General features: G+C 38.9%; 1 protein-coding gene across 1 annotated transcript in view; it reads left to right on the forward strand.

Moving 5' to 3' along the window:
* CATSPERE (catsper channel auxiliary subunit epsilon) overlaps positions 1-13,573 on the forward strand; it is a 146,338-nt gene that overhangs the window by 115,235 nt on the left and 17,530 nt on the right. The window contains exons 18-19 of the mRNA XM_040263604.1: positions 2,394-2,493; positions 7,142-7,228. Of these exons, the coding sequence (XP_040119538.1) occupies positions 2,394-2,493; positions 7,142-7,228 (187 nt within the window). The remainder of the gene's footprint in view (positions 1-2,393; positions 2,494-7,141; positions 7,229-13,573) is intronic.

Consider the following 13,573-nt stretch of genomic DNA (forward strand, 5'->3'; position numbering starts at 1 on the left):
CTCCTAAGATAATTAACCAAATAGTTGAGGGTAAGTACAGTGGGATGGGCTTCCCACATGGCTCAGTGGAAAAAAATCCATCTGCCAATTCAGGAGACCTGAGTTCAATCCCTGGGTGGGGAAGATCCCCTGGAGAAGGAAATGACAACCCACTCCAGTAGTCTTGACTGGGAAATCCCATAGACAGAGGAGCCTAGCAGGCTACCAGTCCATGGGCCAGCAAAAGAGTCACACAACTTAGTGACTAAACAACTACAGAGGGACAGTCAGATCAACCAGCCTCAGTGTCCAGTTCAACTGGATTATAGCAGTACATAGTTAAGAACCCAGTATTCAATTAGGTATTTACCAGAAGCAAATTTGGGTGCCTTGAGATAGGGGTGGTCACTAGGAAATTAGCATGTAGTCTAGGTCTCTAGATTATAATAAATGCCTTACCTTTGTAGAAAGCGGCTTAGGAACAAGGTTGGGCAGAATTTTATAGGTAAAATAACAGATTCACTATCAAATATTAACAAGAATAAAGCAAGTCTTAGAAGTATGATTCAGCTGGGAATATGTCCTCCCAGCTGCTTCTTTGCTATCAATTCCCATGCCAGCCCATCCCAAACTAGAATTTGGTGCTACAGAAGCAACCCAGAAGGAGAGGGACATAATTGCTCTACTGTGATGCAGGAAGTTTAATAGCAGATGTTAGGGGTGTATGGTAAGACACACAGACATGGAAATGACTGTCATGGAGGAAGAAGTTTATTATCAATAACAATCCCAAGAAATAGGAGGCACAGCACATCATGTAGGAGCTCATGCAGAAGCACCAGGACCTGTCAGGAGAGAGGGAGTGAGGGGAAAACAGAGGTAAGAGTCTTCACTGTGTTTTCTGTAGGATGGAATGGAAGAGACAGGGTAAGTAGGTTAGAATTGGCTATTTTGAGTAATTTCAGTGGGCTCTGGGCATAAGTGCTGTCTAGTTGTCTAGTACCTCATCTTGGGGTGATTAAAGCAGGTGGATGGAGAGTGGGCCAGTGTGACAACTCATAAAGGAGGTGGGTTCTGGGTGGGCTACAGGCTATGGGGCTGCCAGAGTTGGACATCTATGGAAGGACCATCCAAGCTGAGATCAGTAAGCCTCAGTGTCCAGGGTTCTGGGTTGGTTGGTTTGTATATGAAAGGCATTCCTGGTTTACCATCTCTAGGAATTAACCCTGGGAAGGGCAGTCCCTCCAAGGTAAGCAAGGCCCCAGATATTAAGCACCACTTTTCAGAAAGTAAAAGACATGATTAATATAATGAGCTATCTGGAGTGACCACACAGGATTGTAAACATATGTCTAATGGATCAATAGAGAGCTCTCTCCTTCCCAATTCCAAAAGTGGAACTGCCATAGTGGAGAAGTTACAAATTGTAGAGAAAAGTTACAAAATGTAGTAACATTCATGAGTCTCTTGGGTTTAATTAGTATTACATCTCACATTAACAAACTTTAATGAAAATAAGCCATGCTTACATGGGCAAGTATTTTTGCCTGGTATTCTCAATGAAATGAATAGAACATCAAAGATCATTATAAACCCAGAAAGCATGGGTTATGCAATTCATTGTTATTGCCACTAGATGACACTGTAGCTTCTTGCTTTTCATGAGTGTCAACCGATGCCTGCTCAAGAGTTAAGATCTTTTTTATTTCTATATATTCTGTATATATATACAGGTAGAAATGTAAGCATTTTTAATTGTACAAAGGCAAACATTAAAAAAGATAATATTCGTGATTAAAATTGAATAGCAAAAGGATGGTGGAGGTGGAGGAACAAGAAATATGATTTTATGATTTTTGATTTTTCTTGGGCTTCCCTGATAGCTCAGTAGATAAAGAATCCACCTGCAATGCAGGAGACCCCGATTCGATGCCTGGGTCGGGAATATCCACTGGAGAAGGGATAGACTACCCACTCCAGTATTCTTGGGCTTCCCTTGTAACTCAGCTGGTAAAGAATCTGCCTGCAATGTGGGAGACCTGAGTTCAGTCCCTGGGTTGGGAAGATCCCCTGGCGAAGGGAAAGGCTACCCACTTCAGTATTCTGGCCGGCAGACAAACAGTCAGATACAACTGAGCGACTTTCACTTTCACTCACCTCATCAATATATGGTTGCAACTGTTTTAAAAAATAAAAAATTTCTGCTTCATTACTATTAGTTTTATTTTGAGAGCTGAAGGAAGCCTACACAGTAGGTACTTTATAGATAAGAAAATTGAGGCTTCAAGAGTTTTAAGTAATTTCTGCAGGATCACAAAGCCTAGTGATAAAGACAGGATTTAACCCTAAGCACATCTATCTTAAAGTCTGGAGCTCTTAACTCTTCTACACTAAACTGTTATTTTGTGTTTCAGATACAATGACAACGGTTATGTTGAAGATGTTGAAGTAAATTTCATAGTGTGGGAAATACATGGCAGGGATGACTATAGCTTTAATAATACTATGAAGAAGGTATGACATTTTTGGATTTAAATAGAATTTAGCATGCAAAATTAGACAAGTATTTCTATTTTAAATCGATGTATAAGTTATCTAAGGAAAACAGAACCAGTCAGCTGTAGGCAGGGGGAGAAAAATACTACCTCTGTGTTAAATTCTATGACTACTATAATTCATTTATGAAAAAAGAAATCACTGTCACATAGAATAAAAGGGGTTAGAAAAGGTAATGCTTATAGTAGGATGATGCAATTATTACTATTTTATTTTCTCTCCACATTGTATTTAATGTTTGATTATTTATGGGTCTGCCTTTGGCTTCTGGCCAATCATCATATCCATGCTAAATCAAATGGATACACTGTAGGCTTCATCTCACTTGTTTTTTTTTTTTTTTTTTTGCAGCATTTGACCCATTGACCTTGGCTTCTCTGTCCCCACACTTTCCTCTCCTGGCTTTCCTTCATCCTCAGTGACTGGTCAGTCTCATCCTCCACAGTGAATCCCTGTTATTCTGCCCGTTCACTTTGCAGGTCACGGCAGAAAAGCCTCACTACTAAGACCAGCACACTTCACTCCCATCCCCGCTGTGTGGGGCTTTCTGTCCTGGAGGGCCTCCCATCACGACGGAGCCTCTCTAGAACTGAACAGCCTTGACTCCTGAGATTTGTCAGAGATGTCAAACAAAACCAGGATGACTCCTTCCAAATTAACTTTCTCATCTATCAGAGACCTTCATTCTCCAAGAAATAGAACCTGCCCAGGTGGCAACCAAAAGACAAGAGTTCCACCAACTACCCCCTCCACATTACTATAATTATTTGAGCAAAGAACTCCATCCCATCATACATTCCTCCCATACTTGTTCAGGGTCCAATATGTAAGGTTTTGGGGCCTACTTCCTCCCCACAGTCTCACCCCTGTACTATTCTATCCTTCTTAAACCTTGGCTAAGTTTTCCATTACTGTTCACCACCTCAAACCTTTCTAACATACCTTAAGATTAAAAACCCTAGATCCATCTTCAACAAACATTCCTCAGAGAATATAATTATCCCCATGTTTCTATCAAACCAAGGGTACTCTTTCTCTTACCCTATATACTTAAGGAATGTAGAATTTACATTCTTCCTAATTCACATTATCATTTCCAGATCATTATCTCCTCCCCTAAGTAAAACACAATTCAATGCTTCTGTCATCCTATTGTTATCTACCCCATCCCTACTTGCTGACATATACTCAGTTACTTGATTATTTCTCCCTTGTCCTGAAAACAATTACAATTCTGCCAGCCACCATGTAGTGTTATTGCTGGAAAGAACCTAGCTTTCTAAACAGAGACTGCATTTCCCAGCCTCATTTGCCACTAAATGGGGCAATGCTTCTTATCACTGGAATATGAGCAGAAGTTATATGTGTCCAGGATGAAGTGCTCAAGAACTTCACATGAACCTCCATGCTTCCCATCTTCCTTCACATGTCAATATAGTACAGCGACAATCAAAGATGAGAACTGGATGAAAGAGACAGGGAACTTTAAGAAGCCCCTAGATTTTAAAAGTCTGAGTTTCTAATTCACTTCTTTGAGGAGAATCACCCAGGAGTCACTGCCAGGAACATCTGCATTGGACTATGTGTGATCAAGAATTAAACATTTCATGTATAAAACCCCTGAGAACTGGGGTTACTATTGAAACAAAGCAGACTAATATAGCTCCCTCTATTAAAATTACATTTCAATGCAAATATTTCAGTCTTTGACCTCAGCCCTCAACCCTCATTCCCACTTCTCCTTTGCCTCTCACTTTTTCTTACACACTCTAGATATCCATTATATCGAACCTTCTGCTTTCTTCCTCTCTACTTCTCCCATTTTTCTTCTCTCCATTTCCTATCTAACTTGAATTCCATGGTTCAGTCCTTCAGCTACTGTCTTGCCAATCTATATGTCACTTTCCTCAATATTATTCGCATTCAGTGTTATAGCAAATTTAAACATCTATCTTTCTGCCTTATCCATGCCTGATTCTGAGCTGCTGATCAGTTCTACAAAAAAAAAGAAATTAAAACTGCAATAACTGAAATTAGGAACTCAACTGTTGGGAGTGATGACTGAAAATAGAATTAGTCATCTAGAGGAGAGATCAGAGGGAAATAGCCAGAATTACACACAGAGAGATAAACTGATTTCAAATATAGGAAAAAACATAAAGGAGATCTTCAATGCGAAGCTCTAAGAACTGGAATCCTAAAAAAAAAAAAAAAAAAAAAGTGTTGCTGAGAAGCAACATTTTCCAAAACTGATGAAAGACATCAAAGCATAGAAAAAGTAATCTGCGTCTAGAAACACCACAGTAAAATTTCTAAAATCAAAAGCAGAGGGAAAAGTCTTTAAAGTAGAGCAAAAAAGATGTTACCTTCAAAAAAGAAACTTTAAGGTTTAAAGCTATTTTTTCTCAATAGAAACAATAAAAGCCAGAAGTCTTTGAACAAAAATATTTTAAGCTACTGAAAGAAAATAATTTCAAACCTAAAATTCTGAATACAATGGAAATAGCATTTAAAACATGAAACTGAACAACAGATAAGTCTTTAAAAATACATGAAATTAAAAGAGGAAAGAAATTTAAGTAAAAAAGAAATGAAAAATGAAACAAAAATGATTTGAGAGAAAGTGACAAATATTGAGGATAGGCAAAGAAGATTCGATCAATGGGTAAATGGAATTCCTGGAAAAGAGAACCAAAGCAAAGGAGCAAAATCAATACTAATAATTCAACAAAACATCTCCCCACCCAAGAAAAAATATGTGAAGCTTCTTAGACTTCCCTGGTAGCTCAGATAGTAAAGCGTCTGCCTGCAATACGGGAGACCCAGGTTCGATCCCTGGGTTGGGAAGATCTCTTAGAGAAGGAAATGGCAACCCACTCCAGTATTCCTGCTTGGAGAATCCCAGGGACGGAGGAACCTGGTAGGCTATAGTCCATGGGGTCACAAAGAGTTGGACATGACTGAGCCACTTCACTTCACTTCACTTCATTGAAAGATCATACCGTATAACTGAGAATAGCAAATCAGAATAGCCAACCTATGTGTGCTTTATAAACACTCTTCCAGAGTACTGAGGTGGGAGGAAGCACTTTCATTTCATTTAGTAAATCCAGAAGGACTTGATGAGGGCCTTAAAAGAAGAGAATTATGAGCTAATCTCATTCATGACCATAGATACAAATCACCTGAACAAAATACTAGCATATCAAATACAGCAACTTATTAAAAAATAACGCCAAGCTTTCTTTATTTCATAAATTAAGACTTGAGGATATCACTTGGCAGTCAAAGTAATCCAGTATATTAACAGAATAAAGAAAAAAAAACACAATTATTACAACAGTTGATGGAAAGTCATTTGATTAAAAATGTATTGACTTCCATGGTGGCAAGGAGTCCACCTGCCAATGCAGGAGACATGGGTTTTTGATCCCTGATCTGGGAGAAGCCCATGTACCACAGAGCAACTAAGCCCGTGAGCCACAACTATTGAGCCTATACTCTAGAGCCCAGGAGTCGCAACTACTGAGCCACGTGCCACAACTCCTGAAGCCCGCTCACCCTAGAACTCACGCTCTGCAGCAAGAGAAGCCACTGCAAGGAGAAGCCTGTGCACTGCAGCTAGCAAGCAGTTGCCACACTTGCCACACTTGCCACACTTGCCACAACTGGAGGAAAGACCATGCAGCAACAAAGACCCAGCACGGCCAAACAAATGTTTAATAAAATTTATTAAAAATGTATCATCCATATATAACACTACTTAAAAATAAATCTTATAAAATTATAAATAAATGGTACTTCTTTCTTAATAAAATGTGGATACAAAAAAAACCCGTATAAAACATCATGCTGCTGTGCTTAGTTGCTCAGTCGTGTCCAACTCTTTGCAACCCATGGACTGTAGCCCACCAGGTTCCTCCATCCATGCAGATTCTCCAGGCAAGAATACTGGAGTGGGTTGCTATGCCCTCCTCCAGGGGATCTTCCCAACCCAGGGACTGAACCCAGGTCTCCTGCATTGCAGGTGGATTCTTTACTGTGAGCCACCAGGGAAGTCCAAGAAACTGGAGTGGGTACCCTATCCCTTCTCTAGGGGAACTTCCTGACCCAGGAATTGAACCAGGGTCTCCTGCATTGTAGTCAGATTCTTGACCAGCTGAGCTACCTGGGAAGCCCATAAAACATCATACTTAATGGTAGAAATGTGAAAGTCTTCCTTCTGAAATCAGGAATGAAACAAGGAGGCCTGTTTTAACCATTTCTCTACAACATTGTTCTAGATGTTTATCATAAGGGAAAATATAAGCAATAAAAATAAAAGGGTTGGAAAGGAAGAAATAAAACTGTCATATTCACAGATAGTGATTGTTCATCTGAAATAATTAAAATTAACAACTGAGTTTAAAAAGTTGTCTCTGTACAAGATCAATATACAAAAGTCCATTTTTTCTATATATCAGCAAACATTTAAATAATTAAAAATTAGATGTATAATTTCCAATGGCACTAATTAAATACTTAGAAATAAATTGACATGCAAACATATATATATAATCTTTCTGTATATATATAATCTTTCTGTGTATATAAAATCTTTTGACAGAGTGGTTGTTTGAATGAAGCTCAAACATGGAATTCAATGATTGAGCTTAACAAGCACCTCCCGTTAGAAGAAGTCTGGGGACCTGAGGTAAGAAAAACATTACCTTGTAAATTATTTATTTACAATAACTAACTTGGCATTTTAGTATTAATAAGTGCTTAAAGAAAATACTTCGGGTTTAAGTTTGATTTTGTAAATCAAATCCAGTTTATCTGTTCTATTCTAAAATGTTTCATCTTAATTCTGTTTGATCTTCTGTTGCTCTGCATTACTAACAATTTTGTTTTAATTTTCTCTTCTGAAAATCTATCTACAGACTATTAAATATCTGAAACACATGTTAAAGCACTGAGACTGAATCTTTCTAAAGAATGCCTGACATTTCAATTCTTATATAACTAAAAGATCTTTTCTGAATACCAATTACCATACTGTTTTCAATTTTTTTCAATTGAATCTTCTTAAATTGCAACTATTTTATTTGGCAAATCAAATCATATCTCATGAATAGCATGTGACATAGAAGATACTTCAGCCTTTAAAATGTAAACCCTACAATAAGAATATTATTTTTGCTTTTCCAGCAGAATCTACACATGTCTAGACAGAGATGAACAATGTGTATTTTCCTCTGTATTCCCAAGTCCACACCATCCATTTTCCACCCATTACTCCCTGTCTTCCCAGTAACATGATTCTAGGAGCTTTACTCCAACAATCCTTTGAACAGTTCTTCCAACTCAATATAACCTTCAACTCACTGGTCCTACCACCCTCACTGCACCCCCAGTTCTCTTTTCCTTTTTATTTTAAATTCCACAGTCAATAATCATATCACTCTATTAATATATACCCTCAATTCCTTTGCTCCCCTCACTTCTTTATATTTCTATAGCTAATCACATCCCTGGTTAAATTCAACTACCCACCTTAGCACCTGACTGTGGTCAGAGAAAAACAAACCCTCACTGACTTGTTTCACTTTCATTTCATGATTAAAATGGTCCCACAATACTGCCCAGCAAACATTACTGTATTTCTTCAGCTTGTTCCTTCTCCCCCTCACAAATAGCTATTGCAGGCTTTCTCCTCTCTCTTTAAATCTCCAGCAACTCTTTCCCCATCCTCATTCTTACATAATGAACTTGCTTCCTACTTCACCAAGAAAATTATTGTAGTTATTAAATCTGGTGCAAAACCCTTTTATCTAATTTTATATAGAGAAGCACATATTTTAAAACATGAAATATGTTGCCCTATTGTTTTTAATATTTTTGTTTGTTTTTAATATTTTGACAGCTATTATTCCTTATAACTAGTTTCCTTTGTAATGCAACCTGTGTTACATTATGCTTTTAAAAACATTATTGTGAGAGGGGCCTCACACAATAGTAGTTGTAGGCTTCACTAGATTGCCAAAGGGGTCCACATAAAAATAAAATAAGATACAATTTTTATTTATTTGTACTTCCCTGGTGGCTCAGATGGTAAAGCAGCTGCCTACAATGTGGGAGACCTGGGTTCAATCCCTGAGTCAGGAAGATCTCCTGGAGAAGGAAATGGCAACCCACTCCAGTATTCTTGCCTGGAAAATCCCTTGATGGAGAAGCCTGGTAGGCTACAGTCCATGGAGTCACAGAGTTGGACACACCTGAGCGACTTCACTTTCACAATTTTATTTATATTTTAAAATCTATATTTACATATTTATACACACTCACTATGAGGTTAGGAACCCCTGATATAGATAAAAAAAGAAAAGGACTAAATCTTGGATCATTTCAATATTTAGAGATGGAGTACATGAGGAGTGGTAAAGAAGGTAAAGGGCTTCCCAGGTGGCGCTAGTGGTAAAGAACCCACCCGCCAATGCAGGAGACATAAGAGACATGGGTTCCATCTTTGGGTCGGGAAGATCCCCTGGAGGAGGGCATGGCAACCCACTCCAGCATTCTTGCCTGGAGAATCCCATGGACAGAGGAGCCTGGTGGGCTACAGTCCATGGGGTTGCACGGAGTCAGACACAACAGAAGCAGCTTAGCACACATGCACACAAAGGAGGTAAAAAAAGAGTAATCCAAGAAGCACGAGAAAATCCAGGCAAATATGATGTTCTGGACTTCCTATTAATCAAGTCTCCTCGAAGGAGGGAGGGATCAACGGTGCTAAATTCACTACTAAAATAGGTCAACTATGATGAGGACTGAAAAAAAATGATTATTTACTTCAGTAACATAGAGATAACCTTGACAGGATGAGTTTTGGTAGGATAGTGAGAGACAAAACCTTACTGAAGTAGGTTTAATTAGCAAGGAAAAAAAAGTTCAAAGCAGCAAGAACAGATATCTCTGCAAAGGAGTTTTGTAGTAAAGAAGAGAAACAGTGTAGTAGCTGGAGAGCAATGGGTGAAGGAAAAAAATCTTTTAATAGTTGAGAGACATAACCACATATTACTGCTGGGAATATTCCAGCAAAAGAGAAAACTGATAGTGCTTCAAATTTAACATGTCAGAAACTGAGCTTCTGGTATCCACCCTCCAAACGAGCCCCTCCAGTATTCTTCTCTACCTCAGTTAATAGAAATTCCATCCTCCCAGTTTGGTCAGGATAAAAGCCTCTGCGTGTCATCTTGTGGTCCACATTTGGTCCTTCAGTAAATCTCGTTGGCTCTTTCTTCAAAATGTATTCAGATTTGGTCACCACCCTATTTCAAGCCACCATCACCAACCATCTGGGATATCATCACAGCATCCTAACTGGTCTCTCTGCTTCAGCCTTGCCCACCATGAATCTGTTCACAACATAGCACCAAGCGTGATGCTGCTAAAACATAAATCAGAACATGCCACTCTTCTGCTTAAAAACCAAGCAATGGTTCTGATATCACTTAGAGTTATGACAAAGCCAACAGGACTTCCTGTATCGCATCCCCTGCCGACCCCCATCATGACTAGCTAATACCTTTCTTCAGGTCTTTACTTAAAAATCAACTAGTCAATGAAGATTTCCCTGGCCACTCCACTGAAAAATTTAAACATCACCCCATGACAGTTCCTATCTCCCTCCCCTATTTTCTTAAATGTCATTAGCATTTATAACTCCCTGATATATTACATAGTCTACTTATTTATCTTATACATTATCTGACTCCCCAGCTAAGATGTAGGCTCCATAAGGGAAGGGAATTTTGCTTGTTGTTTTCACTAGCATCTGACCCATGACAGGTGCTCAGTATATATTTGTGAAGCCAATTAATTAATTATAGGTCATCTACCTATTATAAGGAGTATTATTCAGCTATTTAAAAATCATAAGGAATTAAACTAGTAATGGAATCAGTTAAAAACAAAACTTACCCTTCTAACTTCTTACTGAAGGGCATCCAAGAATCTGGGGTTGAGAATAGATGTAGGTAACACTCTGGCTCAAAATCCCACAAAGGGCACCCAAATGTTATAAGATATGATAAAATAACATAGTCCTAGGAAGCAATGAGCTACTTGATAACTAGCATTCAGGTAGCTCACCTCAATCAGTACGATATACTATTGTTGTTATTTAGTTGCTAAGTTGTGTCTGACTCTTTTGCAATCCCATGGACTATAGCCCACCAGGCTCCTCTGTCCATGGGACTTCCCAGTGGGTTGCCATTTCCTTCTCCAAGGGATCTTCCCAACCCAGGGACTGAACTGGTGTCTCCTGCATTGGCAGGCAGATTCTTTACCACTGAGCCACCAGGGAAACCCCAATACAGTGCGGTACTTCTCAAATTTTAGAATTACGTAGAGGTGACATCAGAATCACCTAGAGGACTTGCTAAAACAGATCTCCAGGTCCTACCTCCAAAGTTTCTGATTCATCAGATCTGGGGCTAAGCCCCCAAATTTGTATTTCTAACAAGTTCCCAAGGGATGCTGATCTGGGGACCACATTCTAGAAACATTGAAATAGTGGCTTACATTCTATAAAGAATTCTGAAGTGCCCACACCAGGCCTTAAGTGTTCAGTTCTACCATATGAGAAACAAAAATCTCACCACTGAAAGGATGGATTCAGTCTGGAGTTTGAATATAATAGAAGGCTGCTGCTGCTGCTGCTAAGTCACTCAGTCGTGTCCGACTCTGTGCGACCCCACAGACGGCAGCCCACCAGGCTCCCCCATCCCTGGGATTCTCTAGGCAAGAACACTGGAGTGGGTTGCCATTTCCTTCTCCAATGCAGGAAAGTGAAAAGTCAAAGTGAAGTCGCTTGGTCGTGTCCGACTCTTAGCGACCCCATGGACTGCAGCCTACCAGGCTCCTCCATCCATGGGATTTTCCAGGCAAGAGTACTGAAGTGGGCTGCCATTGCCTTCTCCGTTCTCCAAGGCAGGTACCTACAAAGACTAGTTATGTCCTAGTGAGTAAGGCTATGCTTACTAAACAGTGTCACTATGTATTTATTCAACATGGCAATCAGGGGTACTGTCTTCCTGAAACATATACCTGAAATGAAATAACCTTCCAGTTCTTAGAGCTGCACTAGTTACTGCATAGTCCTGATTCTGTAAGGATGAAAGACATTTGTATAAAGACCTGGGAAGTAGCTTACAGACTGTAATTTCTCAAGAGAAAATCTGAAGGGCTCACAAACAAAGGTGGCATTTTCACAGGTTCTTCCAAGTTAACGTTAATAGAGTTTGAGAAGGAAAGGGAGAATGTGGATTATGAATGGCTAGCTACATACTTAATAACTCAGGATGTGAGCTGAGTTTCTGGACGTGACTCTATAGTAATCCAAGAAGTCCTTGGCTACAAATGAATAGTAATTCATGAGGCCAGGGACTATATGAACTGTTACTGATTATCATCAAAACCAAGTAGAGTTAAGAAAGTACACAATATCTGCATATTGAAAATTGTCAAAATGTAGGAATAATGTGAAGAAAAGCCCAAGAAATAATTACCACTTGAATAAATCAAATGGGAGTTACTCATTCAAAAGCTATAGAAAGAATTCAGCCACAGTGAAAATGCATGACAAAGAGATGAGCAACACTTTAAGTAGGGTGTAAAAGCATACAGGATCTACAAGTATCCAGAAGAAATGCCATGTATTATTTTAGGATTTTATTTTCTAAGCATAGCTTTAATAAAGTGACTTTTAAAAAATATAGTGTCTGTGCTTTTAAAAAGGGGAACAAGAGATAAACAAATATCCTTTTCAGTTTGTATCTTGAGACCCACAGAGAGACAGTAGTGGTAAATGGGAATAAATAAAACTCCTAGGGGAAGATTTTGAGAGAGCTGATTCTTAGGTAGGTCATAAGAAGTACAGGGCCCTCAAGGAAGGAGTCCAGGGCTCTCCAGGAGGAGAAAAGGGACAAACTTTTTTTTCCTACATTCCTTAGCCTTAGTCACTTATTTTTTTAAGCCCACAGCTAATAATACCACTACAAAACTCATCTTGCTCAAGGGTATGTTTTTCCCTAAGCTCTGTATTAATGATTATATAATAACAATGTATCCTGTTCAAGGACATATTTCTCCTTCTTAACAAGAACCTTCTGACTAATCTTGTTGTATTAATGTGTATGTTGGGGAAGTCAGTCTGGTAAGACCTTTCTATTGTTAGTTCTAATCTTGTTAATTTAAGATGTATTGTGATGGGAGTGGGTCTGGTTAAAGTATATAAGGCCTTCATAAGACTAGCTAGTTGGGCATTTTCTGTCCCCCTTCTAATGTTTACGTCAGAAGCTTCCTCTGTCCCTTTTTTTACTTTAGTGAAAAAAGTGAAATCGCTCAGTTGTGTCCGACTCTTTGTGACCCCATAGACTGTAGCCTACCAGGCTCCTCTGTCCATGGGATTTTCCATTTATAATACTGGGTGGATTGCCAGGCAATAATACTGGGGTGGATTGCCATTTCCTTCTCCAGGGGATCTTCCCAATCCAGGGCTCAAACCCAGGTCCCCCACATTCTAGACAGATGCTTCACCGTCTGAGCCGCCAGGGAAGTCCTTTTACTTTAGTAAAACTCTGCTACACAAAAGCTCTTGAGTGACCAAGCCTGGTCCCTGGTCCCAAAGCTAAATCTTCTTTGGTGATCACAAATCTGACATCATTCATGGAAAGCTATCAATTTAACTACTATTGTATCCATACCTTATAATCAAAATTGTATCTGTACCTACATTAAGTATCCATGAAGAACTTTGTACTTTTTAGGGAAATAAAATACTTACAGATTCTCAACAACCTAATTTATTATTGTTTGCAAATAAAGTACTTGCTTTCACTAAGCTTCACTTTTAATCAGACTTTAACCCAAGATAGCCTCTAAAAATACTGTTAATATACAACACTAAAATGATAGAAGAGATGGGAATAATTATTATATCTTTAAATAATTTTCCAAAATAAACATATGGGAATATAATTTTGTTTATAAAATT

Source organism: Oryx dammah, unplaced genomic scaffold (genome assembly GCF_014754425.2).
Source record: "Oryx dammah isolate SB20612 unplaced genomic scaffold, SCBI_Odam_1.1 HiC_scaffold_21, whole genome shotgun sequence".
Lineage (NCBI taxonomy): Eukaryota > Metazoa > Chordata > Mammalia > Artiodactyla > Bovidae > Oryx > Oryx dammah.